At 37.9% G+C, this 22,706-nt stretch overlaps 1 protein-coding gene across 2 annotated transcripts in view; it reads left to right on the top strand.

The window, feature by feature from the left end:
- Positions 1–22,706, top strand: part of PDGFD (platelet derived growth factor D) — a 268,029-nt gene that overhangs the window by 166,734 nt on the left and 78,589 nt on the right. The window contains exons 2-3 of one of the 2 annotated variants that reach the window (XM_066247658.1): positions 4,143–4,347; positions 8,979–9,159. In XM_066247658.1, coding sequence (XP_066103755.1) covers positions 4,143–4,347; positions 8,979–9,159 — 386 coding nt within the window. The remainder of the gene's footprint in view (positions 1–4,142; positions 4,348–8,978; positions 9,160–22,706) is intronic. The other variant, XM_066247659.1, reaches the window with a different exon arrangement.

Raw genomic sequence — 22,706 nt, forward strand, 5'->3', positions numbered from 1 at the left:
AGCCAGTGTGTGGAAGTCCCAGGTTCAATTTCCGGTCAGGACACATAGGAGAAGCGACCATCTGCTTCTCCAACCCCCACCCTTTACTCTTCCCCTTCCCCATCTCTCTCTCTCTCTCTTTATTTCTCTCTCTCCTCTTCTCCCACAGCCATGGCTCGATGGTTCCAGCAGGTTGGCCCTGGAGCTGAGGATGACTCCATTGCTTTGTCTCAGGTGCTAAAAAATAGCTCTGTTGAGCAGCAGCCCCAGGTGGTCACAGCATCACCTCTTGTGGAGCTTGCTGGTTACTCAGGGTACATGTGGCAGTCTGTCTCTCTGCCTCCCCACCGCTTACTTAATAATTTTTTTAAAAAAAGAAGTTGCATAATAAGATTGTTAAGATAACTAATCTTGTCTTTGTGAAATTGTGAAGAAGGAAAAAAATTGTGTTAGCTTTGCTGTTGTACCTCAAACTGCAATAGTTATAGATAGTATAAGTACTTAGTTAAAATGGAAAAGGCATTGAATTTATGGGTAGAGGAGAGGAAATGTTTATGGGTGTTTCTTTTGATGGCAACATGTTGCACCAGAAAGTAGAGTCTGTACTCAAGACTTCAACAAGGTACCCTCTGAAACCAGGGTCCCCATTCACATAACTTTTATGATGGTATTTTGTTATAATTATTCTATTTTATTATTAGTTATTGTTGTTAATCTCTTACTGTGTGTAATATATAAATGAAACTTGACCATAGGTATGTATGTATAGGAAAAAACAGAGTGTATGTCAAGTTCAATACGGTCTCCTGTTTCAGGCATCCACTGGGGGGGTCTTGGAATGTATGCATTGCGGACGAGGAGAGACTGCTGTGGCTCCTAGCAGACAGTCCCATGGCAGGTGCTCCCCTCCTCTGCCTTTTTTACAGAACCAGCAGACCAGTAATCTTCCTTGAAACAAGCCTTTTACCCTTCTGAGCTTTTCTGTTCCTACCTTTCAAGTGCGGGGACATTTTTGCCTGGCTTTCAAATATTTCCAGTTTGCCTTTTAAGCATGTATCCCCCCCCCCCCGAAATATACCCTCCCTAGGACTATGCTCGGGTGGGTCCTCTTACTCTGCTCTCAGGCACACAGCTCATTCACGCTGCAGCGCTATAGCGCTCTCTGCTGCGGGTCAACCACCACATTTACACTCAGCGCTTAATATCTCTTTGAGTATTGTTTACACTGTGTGGTAGGCATCAACTTTCTTTTCCAGGTCTGCAAAGGCAGCTGTTCTTTTATCATTCTTTGATTATATTCAGCGCTAATATAGCATCTGGAACAGTTAAAATATAAAATTAAATTAAAATAAAACCACTGAATATTAACCCTGAAAGAGACCATAAAAGAAAATGTGCTGCTCAATCTTCTTATTTCATAAATAAGGAATCTGAACATCTGAGATGAGTTATTTTAAAATGTAATAGTTAAATATTGAGATTTATATTTACCTTGTATTCATGGTACATGGCATCCAGTGGCTGTTTACATTACTGAGATAGTTTTACTTTAGAATAGATTGGCTTTTGATTTAAAATATTAATTTATAGAAATGATAAGTAAATGATAGCACTGGACCTAAGAAAATATGGCAAAAGTCTTGAAAGTAATGATCAATAGACAGAAGGGGGTTGAAAATACTGCAATGCATTGTTTAGAGCCTGTGCTTAATAAATGGTTGTTGACTGGCTGATAGCTCACATCTGTCCCCCTACTCCCTAACAAACAGCCTCACCCATTTATGAAATGAGCAGACAAGTAATTTCATGGCTACATTTTCAGCATAAAGTCCAGGGAAGAGAAGAGTCAAGGGTCCACTGACAAAACTCTGTCTGGCACCAACGAAGTTGTCTGCTAGTAGCCAAGCTCACTGGAGGTGGCGTGACTGCAGAGTCAGCGCCCCAGGCTGCAGGCAGGGAGTATGGACCTCCCTTAGCCCTTTGTTCTCTTAGGACTCTCCCCTACACAAAGTTTAAGTGGGCAAGTGCAGCACTTTAAACACAGAATGAGTCAAAAAAGGAAAAAAGAAAATTGAAATTCCCATACACACAAGAACATTTGGAAAAGGGAGAGAAAGCTTTGTATTCCACATGCTGATTCATTGTTCACCCTCCTTCTCTTATTTTGGAAAGTTGGAGAGCCACCCTGAGCAGCCCACCCTTTAAGTGATTTCCACCAGCAATTTCGGCCTTCCTGGCCAGGCGCTCCGAATTACAGGCCCCAGAGTAAACTGTCTGCGGGAGGACAGATATAGATGGTGGCTGGAGAGCTGCTTACAGAGGGGCCTACGATGCCCAAGTACAAAGTGCAAGAACTCTGGATATTGGGAGCAACAGAAAATGGGTCTACTGTAATTCTGATATAAGCTACCTAGAGTTAGGTCAGCTTTTCACAAGTAAGCTTTCATAGCCCCTGCACTTCACACACCAGCTACAAATTGGGGGGGGGGGACGGTGGCCCAGGCTACCCACACTTCTGAGAAACTAGCAAAAAATTCAGTTTCCCAGAAGCCCGTCAGGTTTGAGAATTTGCTAGTGTTAATGTAAGAAATGTCCAAACCTATAGAGAATTTATTTGAACCAAACTGAAGACATATGTTAGGGAGCAAGATCTCAAATTCCCCACAGAACAACAATTTTTAGCAGCTTTCTTAATGCATTTGAAACTAAGGAAGTAATTTAAGAAGATTCCATGGAGATGAGAAAAAGCAAAGGGAGGAACGGTGGATTGGATTTCAGGATGTTTACAAGGTTATGTGGTTTTCGAAGGTGGTGATGGATTATTTCAAAAGTATGTTAACCTAGATGCATAGAAACAATGAACAGGCCTTCCTGAAGGCAAAGATACACTTTTTCCTAAAAAGTTACATGCCTAGAACCTGAGTACCCACTATGACCTGCCCAATTAGGGATTGATGATCATGTTACCCTGGGAGGTCACTTTCTGTAGAACCCTTCTTTTTTCTTTCATTCACACTAGAACAACACATGAAACTTAAGATGGTACTATAGTTAAAATTACAGTTTTACTAGAAAGGGTACAAGAAGGAACCAGCCAAATAAAGAGACACACCTGGCAAGCAAGTCTGGGAGGGTCTTAGGCGTGAGCTTTTGTTTCCTCAGGACAGGTCACCTTTCCAGCACATCAGTGTGTATCACCAACCAGGAAGCTTACCTAAGTGCAAGGGACTGAGTTTCTGTTGGTGTTTTATTCTGTAAACAAGATTGATTGTGTCATGAGCAGTGTGATATGACTCTATCTCCCGTGCTCCTAACCTCCAGCAATGTTAGGAGGTCAGGGTGATATCAAAGCTCAAAGCCCAAACCCTCTCATTATTGCATATTGGTCCTGCTGTTGTGGCCAGCACCAATTTTACAGGTCAGCAGTAGATCACCTCATTACCATAAACTCAAATGAAGAAGAACACTTCTATTACTTGCAAAATTCTTAGGGTTTAAAAGTTTCCTCTCAGGAACCCAGGACAAAGACCAGAATTTATTATTATTATTTTTATTATACAACATAGAAAATATAATATGAATTGGACCTACTTTAAGTCATGAAAAACTAAGGCAAAAAAATTTATTATTTTTATGAAGGCGAAACCACTAAAAAATATCATTTGAATGTAAAATATATGGTCATTAAATACCATTAGATTTTTTAAAATTTGTTTTTCATTTATTCATTCATCTAGCAATATTTATGGAGTATCTACCTTCTAGGCTAATCAATGAAGATAGATTACTACACTGTCCCTGTAAAAGCACTTATTTATTTGTATTACATTGCAAAGAAGAATGATGAACCACTTGACATTAGTTGTTTATTTTAATGCCAGTTGAAATTAACCTGAACTCTGAGATAAATGTTCCTTTTTGCTTATCAAATATGATGTTAAGAGAGCCTCCAGTTAAAAGTCTAAATTTGTGAGCAACTTTGGGAGGTGGGGTATAATAGAACAAATACATATGTTTGTTTAACTAAAAGGCTACCATTCAGGCATATATTTTTAAACAAATCAAGAAGTGCTTTAAAATGTGATGTGTTTTAAATTGTTCTTTTTTTGCTTTCCTGTAATTGGAGCAACATACTAATTTCTACAAGTTGTGACTACTAACAGAGAGCAATCACCTCACAGACTTGTACCGAAGAGACGAAACCATCCAGGTGACAGGAAACGGCCATGTGCAGAGTCCCCGCTTCCCAAACAGCTACCCCAGGAACCTGCTTCTGACATGGCGGCTCCATTCCCAGGAGAAAACAAGGATACAGCTAGCCTTTGACAATCAGTTTGGATTAGAGGAAGCAGAAAATGAGATCTGTAGGTAAGTGGAGAAAAAAAAAAAAAGTCCATTTTAGAAATCTCTTCCAAGTTAAAAACATTGCATCACACTTCCCTTTTGGGCTCTGTGGCCCTACTTGAGATGCACCACTTCTTTTTGAAAACCCTTATGTCAGTCCCAACAGACAAAAGAAATGAAGGCATAAACAACTGCTGCAGAAGGTCTAGGAACCCGGGTGACTCACACCCGACAGAGCCAGGCTGCGTGACCCCCAGAGCCGGGGGAGTCTGGAGGGCCCTGCCTTGGGCAGGACTGGAGCAACCTTTGCAAACAGGCACAAGCCTCCCATCTAGGTGACCCTAGCTCACCTGCAGCCAAGTCTTGTGTCTTCAGTTCACGTCTGCCCTGGGCTTACATAGTATACAGCCCTACTTGGCTCCAGGAACTAATCCAGACTATTGTAACGTATGCATAGTCATGGTTTCCCCCAGCACTGGGAGAGGATGACAGCAAGGACCCACAGTGTCAGGGCCATATCCTGAAATCCTAAATGATAGCCTGGGCATGTGTAAGAAGGAACAGAAGGCAACCCCAGCGTTGGTGTGCCCCTAGATGCTCAGTTTCCTGTAGTTTCTAAGTTACCATCAGAAGAAAAAAACTATGCCAGATAATCTCCCTTTTTAGCATATTTATCAGAAAAAGCCCTGGCTGTTGTTGATTTTTAATTGTCTGCTCACAGCATCTTATTCACTTAATTAGCATATATAAGACTTGGGGAGGATTTTTTACCTCTCTGTACTTCACTGAACACACTCCTTCTGCCTTGCCAATGAACTACCGAACTGCTAAATCCTTTCAGCGGGTTTATTTGCTTTTGAATAATAAAAAGCGGGTACCTCAAATTTGGCTGTCCTTTGTTGCATGTTTATTATGCTGACAGCTTTTATTATGTTGCTCTTTTTTTTTTCAAGACTAATAGTGGTGACTATTACTTTCTAGGGCCATAGAGGGTAATGTATGCCAGAGAACAGATAGATACTTGCAGGAAGAGCCAGTCAGTATGTACAAAGGGAATAAACTAGAGCAGATCTTGTGTGTCTTTTCAACCTTGAAAGAGAGAACTAATTTTCTGTGCTGGGAAAATAAACGAGATTGTGGAAAATACCTAGTAAAAGATTGTTAACAGTCATCACATGGAAGGCGGAAGCGAGGTCTTCACTACTGAGCAGGGACTTTGATTCTGGTAGTGAGTGAGGTGTTTTGTCATTCTGGCTTTAAAAACAAGAAAAGGAAATTAGGATTTTTTTTTCTTTTGCTTTTCGTTTTTTGTTTTTACCCTACATTAAATCCAGTTGCTTCTCAAAATTCATGGAGAGAGGTAGAGGAGTAAGAGGTAGAAAGAGGAGAGAAAGACACAGACCAGAGACTTGCTTCAGAAGGCACCTTAAGAAACAAAATGGTGCCCTCTTGAAATCAGTTCCTGAGTGAAAGTTACACTGATGATGTGCTTTTTAAAAAAACAAATATGAACTATGGCATTATTAACAAAGTTTCAAGTATATTCCTGCTTTGTGCACTAAATATGATTTACACATATTATATATAAAATAAAATGCAGTTGATTTTCTACCATCTGTTCCAAAGCGTCCTTGATGTTTACACTGTAATATTTTATTGCTTGAGTAATGATTCTTTGTTAGTGCTTTTCACCTTCCAAGCACCTATATTAATTTTTTAGTAATTAGTTTACACAGCACCCAAGAGATAACCAGCTAGTAAAATTGTACAAACCTTCTTATTCTGCTCACAAGAAAATTGAGGCAAGGGACATAGGGGCCTCATAAATCACTGCCAACAAAATTTAGTCACCATATTGTTATGTTCACCTCCTCCCTAAATTACCCTGCCCTACCCAATAAGAGCTCTGAGGTACATGGATAAGACTAATAAAGCCATATTAGATTTTGTTTATATGTATACATGATGTTTCTCATGGTGATTCATTTTGACAATTGTGACAAAAAAATATAAAATATTTGAGGGACTGTTGCTTCATGAGAAGGGGACCAGGACCAAGGTGGGTCTACCCCAACAGAGTCTGGAATTTATGGGTTCTTGACTTTGTGTAGGGAAGATTTCACAACATTGGTGTAGGTGATTTTGAGAGTATGTTTATTAAAGCTGTGGACAGTGAAGCAAAGGAAGAGGTTAAGGTAGAAGAGGCAAGATCAAAGCAGCAGGGCCTGAGCAGGCAGTGGCACAGTGGATAGAACACTGGACTAGGATGTGGAGGACCCAGGTTTGAAACCCTGAGATCGCTAGCTTGAGCGTGGGATCATAAACATGACCCCATGGTCACTGGCTTGAGCCCAAAGGTCACTGGCTTGAAGCCCAAGGTCACTGGCTTGAGCAAGGGGTTACTCACTTTGCTGGAGCGCCCAGGTTTAGGCACATAAAAGAAAGCAATCTTTGAACAATTAAGATGCCGCAACAAAGAATTGATGCTTCTCATCTCTCTTTCTTCCTGTCTTTCTTTTCGTATATGTCTCTCTCTCTGTCTGTCTCTCGAAAAGTCAAGCCTAGGCATAGCTGCCTTTGCCCTTTAGAAAGCAAGTCACAGAGATAGAAGAAGTGAACCAGCTGGTCTGCATGGAGTCAGGAAACAAGTTACAAATGCAAAAGGAGGACCTCTGGAGACAGGTTTGGAGGGTTAGCCCAGGAAACGCTGCTGCCACCCACTGCTCCCCTGGTTGCAAGTCTCCTGGGCACCTTTAGAACACAGGGAAAAGAAAGCAAAAAAACTTACCTGAGGATAGAAGGAGGGCACATGGGCATGTTCCAGAAAAAGCACACACTGTGTTCTTTGTCTTCAGGGTTTTATCTGTTTTCTAAACATGGGAATTTTAAGGGAGGTCTTGGGAAAGGTCTCAATAGAATATTCATCAGCTTTCCAGGTGTGTCTTTTTTTATCCTGATGCATCAAAATGAGCATAGAGGGTTAAGGGTCATTCTATGGTCAGTTTCACCTTTAAAGGTTGTCATCAGAGAAAGACCAGGACCAAGGCAGGTCTGCCCCAGCATGGTCTAGACCAGTGGTCCCCAATCTTTTTTGGGCCATGGACCGGTTTAATGTCAGAAAATATTTTCACGAACCAGCCTTTAGGGTGGGATGGATAAATGCACAAAATAAAATTATGCGACCAGCGTAAAAACTGGTATTTTTAAATATAATTGTCAAACTTACGTGACAAGCGTCAAGAGTTAGTCTTAGACGAATGTAACAGAGGGAATCTGGTCATTTTTTAAAAAATAAAACATCGTTCAGACTTAAATATTAGTAAAACAGAAATAATGTAAGTTATTTATTCTTTCTCTGCGGACCGGTACCAAATGGCCCACAGACCGGTACAGGTTCGTGGCCCGGGGGTTGGGGACCACTGGTATAGACTACTGTTTTTCAATTGCCAATCTGCCAGAAATTTCATGCCTGTCCTTGAAAGAGTTAACCATTCTGCTGTCTCACAAAAACACAGGTCTAGAATGTGTAAACCATTTGCTCCTAAGTATCCTTGGTTAGGGAAAATAAGAACTTGTGATTTATTATCTGGCAATAAATTACTTGGCTGTTTAACTTTCTGTCTCAATTTTCCTATTCCACTTGCCAAGGAATTTTCCTGTCTTCTCACTAACCTGTCTTATTGCCACTGTTCATTGTGAATGCTCATAGTCTTCATTGAGAAGTCATTAGGGATTGGTAGAATGGAGGAGTGAGACCCTGATGCCCAGAACCGAAAAGCAGATGTTTCAGCTCACCACGTACAGTGTTCCCTAGAAAAAATGATCCTTAAAAGAGGTTAACTCTGTCACTGAAGATGCCCTAGTATGTGATGGAAAGGTAGGATGGTATGGAGAGAAATTAAGGATGAAATGCTTATGTGAAATATTTAAAGAGATCTTTCCTGTCTTCTTCAATCCTAGCATTCTATGTTTCTCTGACCAATGTCAAAGGGGAAACTATGGTCTTAAGCTCATTCACACCCTGGCTTACCCAACCCAAGTATTCACAGTATTGGTTAACCCACATTCCTACTCAAGTCATGCTTTCCATTATGATAAAATCATGTTTTATGATATTATCCTTTGAAAAGATAATTACCAAAAAGAAAAGTTAGTGATTTATTTTGTGTAATGAAAGTGCGGAATCAACGTACTGTACAAATACAGATCATTTTCTTTTTAAAGAAAGTACTGAATATGTTAAATTAATTCAAAGGGGGGATTTGTTTAAAAAAAGCTTTATATAGTAAATATTTGGGCATATAATTAGAGCTACATCTTCTTAAATGTGATGATAAATTATAGTTATTAGTTCTTCCAAGAAAATTTTATAAGCCAGATGCTCAGAAAGTAGTCTGTTTTGATTATTAATGATTTTAGGAACAGTCATGGCTAAATATATATACAGGTTCTTTCAGAACAGATTGGGGAACTTTGATTTGGAAAATGTAGTTCAAAAACTAGCTTTGCTTTTTAAATGTCTGTAGGTTATTATTTTTATTTCATCTGCTTGGTCATAAAAATTTGCATATGTTAGTTTTAGTTTCTTGATTGAAGTATGAATTTCAAAGTTCACTTTAATGAAAATGTGTTTATTTTTGTTAAATTGATACTAGGTATGACTTTGTGGAAGTTGAAGATATATCTAAAACCAGTACCATTATTAGAGGACGATGGTGTGGACACAAGGAAGTTCCACCAAGGATAACATCGAGAACAAACCAAATTAAAATAACATTTAAATCTGATGACTACTTTGTGGCTAAACCTGGATTCAAGATTTATTATTCCTTTGTGGTAAGTAGCTTACCTACACTGTGATTTAAAAAATACATTGGTTTCATAAAGTATTGAGATCATAGCCTATGAATAAATACAGTGGTGTGTGAGTGAATAAACTTTATTACTTCTCTTTGCTATACTTTGTTTTTACCTATGTCTAAATTATTAAAGTTTTTTTGGACCTATGAAGTCAACCCTTGGGCCCAGATATTTTGAAGGAAAACATAGTAAATAAAAAAGGTAAAATGGTTTATAGGAAAGCAGATAACATATTATCCTTGTTTCAATGGAAGCAAGATAAATGTATAGCCAAACAGAAGATAGAGAGAGCTGAAACTCGTTGATTTGAAAAGTTGACTATGTATATCTAATCACAGAAAAGGGTCAGATAATTTTAATTTAAATTATCCCCCAAATTTGGTAAGGCTCTATGTTATGATCACAGAGTCTTCAGAGTTAGCAAACTTCTTTAAAATTATAATGGTTCTGTTAGAAAACACTTAACCTCTTATTGAGCCAGATTCAACATTGTAGTTAATTTTGTTTGTTAGGCCACACAGAATTCACAGACACTTTTTATTATCAGTTATTCATTAAAGAAATATAAAGTTCTAGGCCTGTTGTAAACAGAACAAAGGGGGAAAAGAAAATAGTAAAAGAGGAATATAACTTTAAAGAATAAAATGGCAGTAAACAACTACATATCAATAATAACCTTAAATGTAAATGGATTAAATGCTCCAATCAAAAGACATAGGGTAGCTGAATGGATAAGAAAACAGAACCTGTACATATGCTGTCTATTGGAGACACATCTCAAAACAAAAGATACACATAGATTGAAAGTAAAAGGATGGAAAAAAATATTTCATGCAAAAGAAAATGAAAAAAAGCTGGGGTAGCAATACTTATATCTGACAAAATAGACTCTAAAACAAAGACTATAGTAAGAGATAAAGAAGGTCACTACATAATGATAAAGGGAGCAATCCAACAGGAAGAGATAACCATTATAAATATATATGCACCTAATATAGGAGCACCTAAATATATAAAGCAGATTTTAATAGACACAAAAGGAGAGATCAACAGCAATAATATAATAGTATGGGATTTCAATACCCCACTAACATCAATGGATAGATCCTCAAGAAAAAAAATTAACAAAGAAGCAACAGAATTAAGGGATACACTAGATCGCAGTCAAAAAACTATTGGACCTGATAAATGAATTCAGCAAAGTGGCAGGATATAAAATTAATATTCAGAAATCAGAGGTGTTTTTACACATCAACAATGATCAATCTGAAAGAGAAATTGAGAAAACAATCCTCTTTACTATTGCAACAAAAATAAGTAAAATACATAAGAGTAAATTTAACCAAGGAAAAGACTTGTACTCAGAAAATTATAAAACATTGATAAAAAAAATCAAGGAAGATAAAAACAAGTGGAAGCATATACCATGTCATGGTTAGGAAGAATAAACATCATTAAAATGTCCATATTACTCAAAGCAATTTATAAATTTAATGCAATTCCAATTAAAATACCAAGGACATACTTCAAAGATATAGAACAAATATTCCAAAAATACATATGGAACCAAAAAAGAACACGAATAGCCTCAGCAATCTTGATAAGGAAGAATAAGGTGGGAAGTATCACACTTCCTGATATCAAGTTATATTGCAAGGCCATTATACTCAAAACAGCCTGGTACTGGCATAAGAACAGGCATATAGATCAATATCACAGAACAGAGAACCCAGAAATAAACCGGCATCTTTATGAACAATTGATATTTGACAAGGGTGGTGATAACATACAATGGAGTAAAGACAGTCTCTTTAAGAAATAGTGTTGGGAAAATTGCTCAGCTACCTGCAAAAAAATAAAACTAGACCACCAACTCACACCATTCACAAAAATAAACTTAAAATGGATAAAAGCTTTAAATGTAAGCCATGAAATCATAAGCATCCTAGAGGAAAACATAGGCAGTAAGCTCTCCAACATCTCTCGCAGTAATATATTTGCTGATATATCTCCACAAGCAAGTGAAATAAAGGACAGGATAAACAAATGGGACTATATCAAACTAAAAAGCTTTTGCATAGCTAAAGACACCATTAACAAAATAAAAAGGCAAACCACACAATGGGAGAACATATTCGACAATATGTCTGATAAGGGGTTAATAACCAAAATTTATAAAGAACTTGTAAAACTCAACACCAGGAAGATGAACAGTCCAATAAAAAAAAAAAAAATGGGCAAAAGAGATGAGTAGACACTTCTCCAAAGAGGACATACAGATGGTCAATAGGCATATGAAAAAATGCTCAACATCACTAATCATTAGAGAAATGCAAATTAAAACCACAATGAGATATCACCTCACACCAGTCAGAATGGTGCTCATCAACAAAACAACACAAAGTAAGTGCTGGTGAGGATGTGGAGAAAAAAGGGAACCCTCCTGCACTGCTGTTGGGAATGCAGACTGGTGCAGCCACTGTGGATAACAGTATGGAGATTCCTCAAAAAATTAAAAATTGAACTGCCTTTTGACTCAGTCATTCCACTTTCAGGAATATACCCCAAGAATACCATAGCACAGTTTGAAAAGGAGAAATGCACCCTCATGTTTATGGCAGCATTGTTCACAATTGTGAAGATCTGGAAACAGCCCAAGTGTCCGTCAGTGGATGCTTGGATTAAAAAGTAGTGGTACATATACACAATGGAATACTATGGGGCTATGAAAAAGAAGGAAATATTTTTTGTGACAGCATGGATGGACCTGGAAACTATTATGTTAAGTGAAATAAGCCAGGCAGAGAAAGAAAAATATCATATGATCTCACTCATCTGAGGAATCCGACAAACAATATGAACTGAGGAGCAGGATAGAGACAGAGGCAGGATCAAAGGATCCAGAAGGAAAGCAGACAGAGGGAAAAGGGATGATAGGCTGATAGGATGGGACAAGAGCAGAAAAGCAAATCCTGGAGGGAATGGGGGGAGGGTGTTACAGGAAGGGAGATAGGGGGTATATACTGGGGAACACAGGTGACATTAGAATCTATGTAAACACAATAAATTAATTTTAAAAAATTAAAAAAATATAAAGTTCTTGCTCATTGTCAGACACTCTCATAGGTGTGGTAGATACAAAGGTAAACAGGACAAAGTCCTTGACCTTCCCCTGAAGCTTATATAGTTTGATAGATGTAACAATTAAAAAGGAGTAATTACTGAGAATGATGAGTAGTATTTAGACAGAAGTACTGGGTGTGATAGGTCAAGTCCAGGGAGACAACAGAATAATTTTGCCTATATTTGCCTATATCTTAAACATTCCTGAATTCTTTATCTGTGCATAGCATATTGTCTTTTGTTCTCTCAGCAACATTTTTTCAGTCTCATTCTGTTTGTTTCTGTTTGTTTCTACCTTTTTTAAATGTGGATACCAAAATACAACACAGTACTATAAATGGAATAAATTGGCCATTTTTATTTCCTCTTCTGATTTAAATTTAGACTAGAAACAAATCTTGCTTTTTGTAAACTAATAGTTTTTTTTTTTATTTTGTATTATTGGGAGTCATTAAATACTAAATGAATTCTACATCAGAATATTGTAAATGAAGAAAATAGCATGTGGTGACACTAGCCCCAATTTTAGTTTTAAAATAATCCATAAAGCATAATTTACATTTTTGCAAACTCATGCAATGCTGCTCAGCATCAAAACGGAAGTGTAAGTCTTTGGTCTCCACAGTTCTTTGCCTTTTAATGTGTTCAGTGATGCCTTCGTTCTCAATTGTCCGTAGAGGAAACAGGCTTAGCGTGTTGGAATGGTGATGGATAGGTTTAATGAAGGTCCTTTTTTCCCCTTTTTCAAATGCTGTTGGCGTGAGTGTGTATATTTTTTGTGAACTTTTGGTTGTGACTAGGTAGAATGGTCCATAAATCAGTTAGAAACACCCCAACTCTAATTCAGTGTCTTTCAGGCAAAATAACTTCTTTTTATAGTAAAGGCAGTGTGCACACGCATGACTTTAGAGAAGAAAGAGTTCTCCTGTGTGAGGTGTTTTACATAATAGTGGAGGCTCATCCCTCATTTCCTAACCAACTGTTAAGTGGAATGTTGTACAGTCACTGTGGTTTGAATGTAAACAATTTGACATCAGTCTACTCATTCACTCACTCACCTCCACCAGTACATTCAGTTGTGATGTTTAAAAATAATAATTATTAACTTTTTAAAAAGATTTAATTTATTGATTTTACAGGGAGAGGAGTGGGGAAATGGGAAGTATCAACTCATAGTTGCTTCACTTTAGTTATTCATTGATTGCTTGTTGTATGTGCCTTGACCGGATAAGCCCAGGATTTTGAACCAGTGACCTAAGCATTCCAAGTCAATGCTGTATCCACTGTGCCACCACAAGCCAGGCAAAGTGAAGTGTGGTAACTTTTTTTGTGTGCATTTCTCTACTGGCTATTTGGTCCAGGTTCAGTGAGAATAGCTTCAAGCTCTCTTTCACTCCTAATAGGCTTCTGGCAATTAGGGTCAAATTGCTTTGGTTGGCTGAATTCCAAGAGGTAGAATGAGCTTAACCTTCAAGTGTGTGTAGACTCAAAATGATTTTTTTGATAAAACTCTTCCATTAGGGTCTTGCTCCACGGGGATAGGAGATCAATTATGGCTTGACCAATGTATTGGAAAGATCACTTTATTCATTTTTAAGTTTAACTTGGAGAGACATTAAAGCAGAGTTTATAAACTCACATGTAGAAAGACTGGCCTTAAAACTCAAAGTGGGCCAGGTATAAATTAACAGGTAGAGAGTGGAATTAAAAATGGCAAGCCTTCTGTAAGTATAAAAATAATGATTTGTAAATCGTTAGGCAGGCCCACAGAACCTTGAGGGGTTGAAGGCATCCGTTTGGCAGTCCCTGCTTTCAGGAGTGGTAGGTGCTAGGGAAATTTGAATCTTAGAGTATTTTTCTGAGGAGTCAAGTGCTCTTGGAAAATGGCACCTCCCATGGAAATTCTTGCCTCTTCCTACCTCAACAACTCTCCTATGCACAAGGACTTTGCCTGACACTGTAAGTTATAGGTCTGCAGGACCGCAAGGGCCCCTTACACTAGAGTCAAATCTGCATGGCCCATGCTTCAACTGTTTTTGGAATACCAGGGCCAGTGTACATTTTTAGTCAATGTTTCCAATCTAGCAAAGTGTGGGAGACTAATAGGTAACCCTCAAGATCACTTTGTTAGTTGAGAATGATTCTTATATTATAATTCTGTTCAATGTGCTTAAAATTCAATCTCTACCTTTTTATAGCACCTATCACAGTCTGTACTAGGGCAAGGCAGTGGAGTCATATAGGACCAGAACTTTGCTGCAAATCTCATTTTGGATTGAAAAAAGTTTCCCCGGTTACTAATAGTGTGATATTGAACAAATCTTTTACACTTTGTTTTTCCATCTATAAAATAGGGATAATAATTGGAGTTGGTGTGAGACTTTAAAATGATCACAAATACTTAGCACAGCATCTAGGGTATAACGGAAGTGTTCAATAAGTAGTAGTACCAACGATCCTACCTTTATCATCACTAATTGTGTATATATCTGTTTCTTCCAGATAAGTGGTAATGAATTATTTGAGGATAGAAGTATATTATCCCACTGCATATTTTACAGAGTGCCTTCTATATCTATGGCTAGACAGTGCATTAGTTGAGTCGGCACTTTTCTGAGAATACATGATTTGTAATAAGGATTCTTTAGGTTTAATTTCTTGCATGCACACCTGTTCTGCATTCTTCTAAATTCCTTGCCATTTAGGAGAACAGCTGCCTTCAGGTGGCATAATTTAGCAGAACGTATATTATCAAACACTTGTAGACAATATGTGATTGTCTAAACAAATTAGACTCTCCCATCTCAAATCTAGTTTGCTGGAGAATGAATGGATAGATTTTTTTTGAAGGTCATTAAGTAGAATATCAGAAAAGTGTCCAATTGCAAGACTACAAAGAATGGTGTGCAGAGAAATGGACAACATAAGTATGAATTTAAGCTTTGCTTCTTACTGGCAAAAAGCTTAGTTTTCTGGGGTTTTTGTTTGTTTGTTTGTTTTTTAATCTGGAAAATGATGATAATATTGCCTGAAATTAAGTAGTTGTGAGAATTAAATAAGATATCTTTTGTAAGATACTCTGACTGGATAAGTTATTCATTACTCAAATACCTGCAGCTCTTATTGTTAGTAATGTCATTGCTATTATTATTAACATAGTGAGCTTACCAGTCCTGGACAAACAGCCCAGTTGTCAGTGTATTTGTGCATGTGTCCAAACACCTGTGACCATGATTCATTTCCTTCATCCACACAGAAACATTTATTTACTCTGTAACAAACAAAATATTGTGTGTGTGTTTAATAGAAGGTACAGAAGGTAAATTTTTTAAAATTCAAAAATAAAAATAGCAACAAGTTTGTTTCTTTTATAAGACAATACCCATTGTAAAAAATCTCTAAAATAAAAAAATAAAATTATCAAGCCTGTTATTTAACTGTGTATCTCTGCAATTTGAATTAACTTCAAGTGGTGCAGTTAGATTTCTATTGAAGTTAAAACTACATGAATCATGGTTTGCATTATAAATACTTATGTAAAATAAAAAATGGGGAAAAAGCAAAGAAGAAAAAGGAGGACTAGAACCAAGGAGTTGAATCAGGTCATATCTCAATGATAACAACTTCTTCAGACTCTAATTGTGTTTCCCTGAAACTAAGCAGTCAGTGAAACAAAATTCTCAACAATAAGAATCATAGTAGGCAAATCATCCTCATTTGCCCACACTGAGTTTTCAGAGCCAGAGAGTGCAGCAGGATCTCGTTCACTTTCTCTGTCAAATGGGTGAGAAGTCCGTGTTTAATTGCATAGTCAGGTAAAATCAAGTGAACCTTCTGAGAATCCACTGGTGTGGCAGCTGCTTCAGCCAGGACTGTAATAGAGCCAAGGACAGTCAAGGGGACGATGGGGATCCTCACAGCAGAATCTGTATACCTCAGTTTTTTCCTTTCAAAAGTATCCTACTGGAGGTTGGAAACTATAAAAGCTGCAATATTGTTACATGTCTACTATGAGGCAGACCAGCCACCATCCTGGAGATACAGAGTTTCTGCCCTCCAGATCTTGCATGGTAGTAGAAAGAAACAGACAATAAATATGCACATGAATAGGGTACTAAGTACTTATATAAAACAAATTATTTAAAGTTTGATAAAAGCTAAAAAGAAGATAACAGAGAGTAGTGTGGTGGAGATGACTGGGAAGGGACTCAGCCCAGCTAGAGAGTTGGGGAACACGTGTACATGTCACATTTGAGTTGAGACCTGAAGGATTAAAAGGAGGCATCCATGAGAAGCTATGCAAGATGAGTGCTTTACGCAAAAGAGCAGCAAATGCTAAGACCCTGAAATAGGAAAGAGGTCTCTTTCCTTTGAAAGTAATGATTCTTTGGATATCTTAGGACTTAGGCTGCTAGAAGAAAGCCAACGTTAAGTGAAGGAAGAAGAAACGTACCTAACCCTCAGTCAAGAACGAGAAAGGAGATTTTTTATTCTTATCTCAGCCCACCCATATTTTGGGTATCTCTTGAGTTTTTCAGTACTGAGACCAGATAAACCTTTTTAGGTAGCTAAGACCACAGGGTCTACCAAGGCTAAATACTAAGAAATGAAGCATGAGGCAGGAAGAAAACCAGGAACATGATCAGGGTCAGATAGGATGAGAGCAGAGCAAGAAAGGGAAATGTTTGCTCAAAAGTTCCTAAGTAAATGTTGCTTGAGGCCACCAAGTTGGCAAGCCTACAAAATGCAATGTGTGTTGGTTGATGTCTGCATTTTTAAGAACAGGGTCTCATTTTTGCAGTATTTTATAGGTAAGGGAGTAGTAGATAGTGTTCTTTTTAAAATTTTACACATGTTCTAAAATTTCACCAATTACAGAGATCATTTTGATGGACTAAGGGTCTCACTGGGAAGGTTTAGTGAGTCTGTTATTTTAATCAGATTGTTTTCCTAAAACCTGAAACATAATGAGAATTTTAATAGAGTTCATGAGATAAGTAAGAGGAAAATTTAATATACTTCTGGAGCAAAGAATAATTTGACAAAGAGTATGGCTAGCTCTAGAAGAAAATGGTAGTGGGTAAGCAGAATAAAGAGGAAGTGGGCTCTTGCAAGAGGTGAATGTAGGGGGCAGAAGAAGAAGAGGCGGTGGGTAAAAAAAGGGATTGAGAAAAGAAAGAGACAAGGAAGTGAGGTGGAATGAAGGCCTATAGTAACATTATTTGGCCCTAATTCAGGGCATGGTTGCTCATTATACACTTGTTTCAATGCATTAGTTAACAGACTTTTTATTGAACACCTATTTCATTCTATTCAGTATGATAAATGTTGAATATATAGTAGTGAACAAAACAGCCAAGGTTCCTGCCATCTTAGAACTTATAATATGGCAAGCACAGTCCTAATCATGGTATGATAGACCCTGGAAAATATAACAGAGTTCGTGCTGCCTGTCACCAGTTCAGAGACAGAGACTGAATCTTTATGGGCACTTTATTCCTGTGGTTGGCAATCTGGGGAGGACAGGAGTTATACTCCCAAATCATCTCAACTCACTTTCTCCATCCAACCTTTTTTATAAGGGGAAGAAAAGTGTAAGTAAGGGTTCTGGGATTTCAAGGGAGAATTAATCATATCATAGTCTAAATTAATTAGATTATTAATTTAGAGAGAGAGAAAAAGAGAGAAAGAGAAAGAGGTCAATCCTGGAAGGATGAAGGTTTTGCTACAGTCCCGTGGGGCAGAGATGGGTTGCTCACAGAACCCCTGGAAGACAGAAGGGATATTGCTTGCAGTCCCCTGGAGCACCATGGTGGGTCACTCACACATCTTGTTAAGTCTAGAAGGCCTGCTCAGGTGCCCCAGCTCCTGGAACAAAGCTTTTACTTGTATTAACCATTATGCTCACTGACCACAACCAAAGCCACCATTACTCAAGGTAAAATTTTAACTCTTGAGTTCCCCCATGATGATGATGATGATGATAAATATATTATAAAAAAATAAAAATTCCTATGGGTTTGTGAAGATCAAATGTATGAGGCAATGTATATGAACTGTTTAATGCTATGCCTGGCACATCATAAATAATTTGCTGCTACTGAGTTACAAATTGTATGTAGACAGATTTTAAAAATATATAGAATTTAGAGCTTCAGCATTTTATAGATCTAATGTCTAGACACATTCTTGTTTTAAAAGTTATTGAACACACGTTATGCGACTTTACAAATTAAACAGTGAACACAGAGAGATGAGTTTGCCTGTGGTCACAGAGCTCACATATTCATGCTACCCACAAGATACAAAAGCTATGGATCAGCTTCAAAGAAAAATACCACTATATCTAAAATTTTGCATAAAATTTCAGGGAGCCACATAAATCTCATATATGATGTCATGAGTCCTCTTAGATGCAATTAAAAACCCACACATATTGCCTCTGCCTATTATCTGACTTTTGGAATGTTTTCTGCCATGTTGACTAGTCCCTTCCAGCACAAGCTTGTGTTTGAAATTATATTTTACTACTGTAATTAATTTTTCTTATAAACACCATAGGATAATCACATGAGCAGAGGACCCCCCATGTGCTAAGTAAACACATTTCCAGCTTTGAGAAGGATACTTTTTGGTGACACTTGGGCAGTCCAGTATCCTGTTTATCTAGTGTTTAATTATACGGTCATGCTACAAGTAAACTTTTATCCCAGAAAACCAGAAAGGTGAAGTAATGTTAAATGACTGTGTCTCTTTATATACATATGACTTCCTATAACTGTACTCTTTGATGTACTAATATTTTGGTAGATCAAGAAAATGAAAACACTGAAGAAAGATAAAAGCTATTTGATCATACTAGAAAATGACTTGCATATTAAAAATATGCCTACAATAGCACCATTTCTCTTTTAAAAAACTATAATGTAAACTTCAGGAAAAAAGTACCTGTACTTAATGTTCACTTGTAAATTTAACAGTTATTTCTGAGAACTTATTGTGGATAGTAAGGAGAAAATGATAGTCCTTTGAGGGAGAAACAATTTTAAAATGCTGTGAGTTGAAGTAATAAAATGTGAATGAAATATTCTGGGCATACAAGAAAGAGGGACACTTTACCTCTCAAGAGTGAGGATTTCTGATGTAAAAAGAAGGAGTATACCAGTAAATTTTCTCTACCCTCTTAGGTTTGCTCTGTCTGGGACCTTGCAAATTAGACTGCTAATAGACAGGTTAAAAAGAGAAAACAAACAGAGGCTCTTAACATGCATCCTCACACACATGGGAACACCCAGTGATGAGTAATTCAAAGCCGTGGTAAGAATTTGGCTTTATATAACATCTTAACAGGAAAGAAAGAAAGAAAGAAAGAAAGAAAGAAAGAAAGAAAGAAAGAAAGAAAGAAAGAAAGAAAGAAAGAAAGAAAGGGAGAGAGAAAAGTTTTAGAGGAGTGATAAGATAAAGGAAAAGGACTTTGAGTTTCTGGGATAGCAAGTGGCAAAACAGTAAATAAGAACAGGAAACAAATAGAAGCTAAGGTATTAATTAGTAAAGTTCGTTAGGTGAATTCTCTCTGGTACTGTGAATGGTCTAGAGTGGACTGGTTATAAACTTCTGCTTTTCCTGGTAGAGTGGAGGGGACACCTTTACCAGTGGATGTACTTCTAGGCAGATGGGGGACAGCCAAGAGCATTTCCTGTGTCTGTTTCTTAACGCCTTCAGGTTAAAATAATCCTATTCTAAAGTGGCATATTTGAAGGTGGCATATTTGACTACCCTCCATGTGACCGAATCAGGGAAGGAAGAGCACCCTGGGAAGAGAGTGTTGCCTAAATAAAGACACAAAGTCAAAAAAAAAAAAAAAGCAAAATATTTCAGAATATCCCGATGACTTAAAGCATTGCAGGTTAAAGTTACTAACAACCTCCTGTGATCTTGTATTTTTGCCAGTAGAAAAAAAGATACAAAGAGCCAAAAGATCATCAAAATATCTGCTTTATTAATAGTGGTTTAAGAAATGCCAAAGCTCAAAACTCCTGTCAAACTAGAGTAGAGAACCTGACTGGGACTCAAAGCCAAGTGAGGCTGTAACTACTACAGTGGTGCAATTTCAGACCAAAGAATTATTTTGAGGAGTTCGAGGTCTATAAAACAGGCTGGAGGGACACTTACACATCTCTGTCACTCCATCTGTGATCACAGGTCAGGTAACAAATAATCACAGTCAGAAATGCCACTGAGGGTGGCCAACTCCATACCCTGTATGCTTAACAGCTGGACTCAGGACATGGAGGAGTGGTGACACCCTTCCAGATGGTTGGAATCAGAAGCAGGCAGCCCAAGAAAGATATGCAGAAATGGAGTGGGGTGAAGGAAGAGAGTTAGGATGGAAGAAATGATGAAGGAAAGAAATTCATGATGAAAGAGGCCAAAATGTTTGTTGATGTTTCCATCTCGGTGAGCGGAAGGAAGAGTTTCCTCTTTACAGCCAACAAAAAGAGGTTTGTGTGCCCATAGAATGCAAATCCATAGCAAATTTATGCCTTTATTTTTCAGTTGGTTGTCTTTGGTGAAGGTCTCTGTGGTTCTAAGGAGAGCTAGTTGACCTGCTCCATCTTTCTAAGAATCAGCTATTCTGCATGGGAAGTTGAAGATCCCCAGAACTTTGAGGAAACTCCAGTCTCTTCTCTCAGGAGAAAGAAGGACTGAGAAATCAATCATAAAGACAGGATTCATCTAGCCTTGAGAATTACCATCCTTAATGTTCCCTTTATCAGTGGGAATGAGACAGATTAAGGCTGACCTCTACTCAACACTGCATTTCTCACCTGTGAGAAAATTGAGCTACAAAGTAATTCTTCCCTTTTTTGCAATTGAAAATCAAAACCAGACAGGCAACAACAACAAAAAAAAAAATCAAAAAGAGAGATTGAAAAGGCTTGGAGCCACCTCTGAAAATAGAGATACATGAATAAAAAATCAAGCAATAATTGCTTTTTGGCTGGGCCCTGCTAATTGCTTCCTGATTGGTCTCCCTAACCGCCCCCCCCCATCTCCCCTACCTTCAATCTGCCCTGCTCATGGTTGCCAGCTAAGGCGGAGCTGTGATAAATCATTTCCCAGCTGAATACTTTTGATTGACTTCCAGTTTCCTGTGGAGCAGTGTCCTAACACCTCACTCTGATGCCAAGAGCCTTCCATGGTCTGATCCCAGCCTAACTTCTAGCTTCAGTTCTTCCTTCTCCCACTACATATGCTTCAGTCCAGATAAACAGTATTGTTCCCTGACAGCCCAACTAGCTCATAGTTTTCCAACTCTAACCTCTGGCTGTTAATTTACTTATAAATCGAATTAGACATCCAAGCCTTTCTCTGTCTATCAAGGACATATTCGTGCCAAAGATCCTACTTGTCCTTAGCTCCTCAACCACATATATTATTTCCCCCTTTATCAGGGATTTGGAATGTTCTTTATGAAGAATAATGGTTTTTCAAAAATAATTAACATACATATATACTAGATATTTTTGAAAATACACATAGAAGTAAAAAAGGGGAAGAAAATAGCACCCATAGTTTTTATCACTCAAAATACAACCACTATGAACACTTTGGCACTTTTTAAACCCATAAAAACCTATGCACACGTCTCACTGTCTATTAGAGGGAATATTCCTTGAGGTTGAGTGACTTTATTCTTGCAGCACCTATCACAGAGCATGATACCAGGTAAGTGTCAAATATTTGAATTGTATCAAATATTCATTGAGTAGCTATGATGCATCTGGTAGTATGGAGTTAAAGCAATAAAAGCAATACCCAATGTTGTGTTAAGAGAAGATAATTAACAGACCAATTGACTGGTTTTTCAGACTTAGGACTTGAAGGACTGGTGGCTTCTCATTTCAATGTTGCAGCCATACCTATATACCAATGGATCTTAGCTGCTTTGATCCAGGACTCACTGGGCACTGGGGAAGGGGGCTTAGGGGTGAGGATGGAGGTGTGAGAACCATTGCAGGGGTCAGATGTCAGTGGACTGTGGAATGGAATCAGGGGTTCTGATTCTAAAGTCTGCCTCTTTTCTGTTTTAACCTCAAGGAGCATATGACTGTATCAGTAACAGCCTGAGCTCAGTAGTTCTCACATCAGAATGTAGTTGTGACATCATAGAACACGTGGTGTGGGTCTTTCGCTGATGCAGCTGCTTGACTGCCCTTCCCCATGAGAAACGTTGGCAGCCTTGAAAGACTTGGGCCTTCTTAATCATTATAAAAATGTCTTTGGGATTCTGACAATCTGTCAGTCATTACTGAGGCCTCAAGAGCTTCTTCTGTTTGTAAGATGCTCCAAAGCCATTTGTTTGATTTTTTGAGGTTTTCTCAACTAAATAAGCATGA

The sequence above is a fragment of the Saccopteryx bilineata genome, chromosome 1, assembly GCF_036850765.1.
Source record: "Saccopteryx bilineata isolate mSacBil1 chromosome 1, mSacBil1_pri_phased_curated, whole genome shotgun sequence".
In the NCBI taxonomy this organism is placed as follows: Eukaryota; Metazoa; Chordata; class Mammalia; order Chiroptera; family Emballonuridae; genus Saccopteryx; species Saccopteryx bilineata.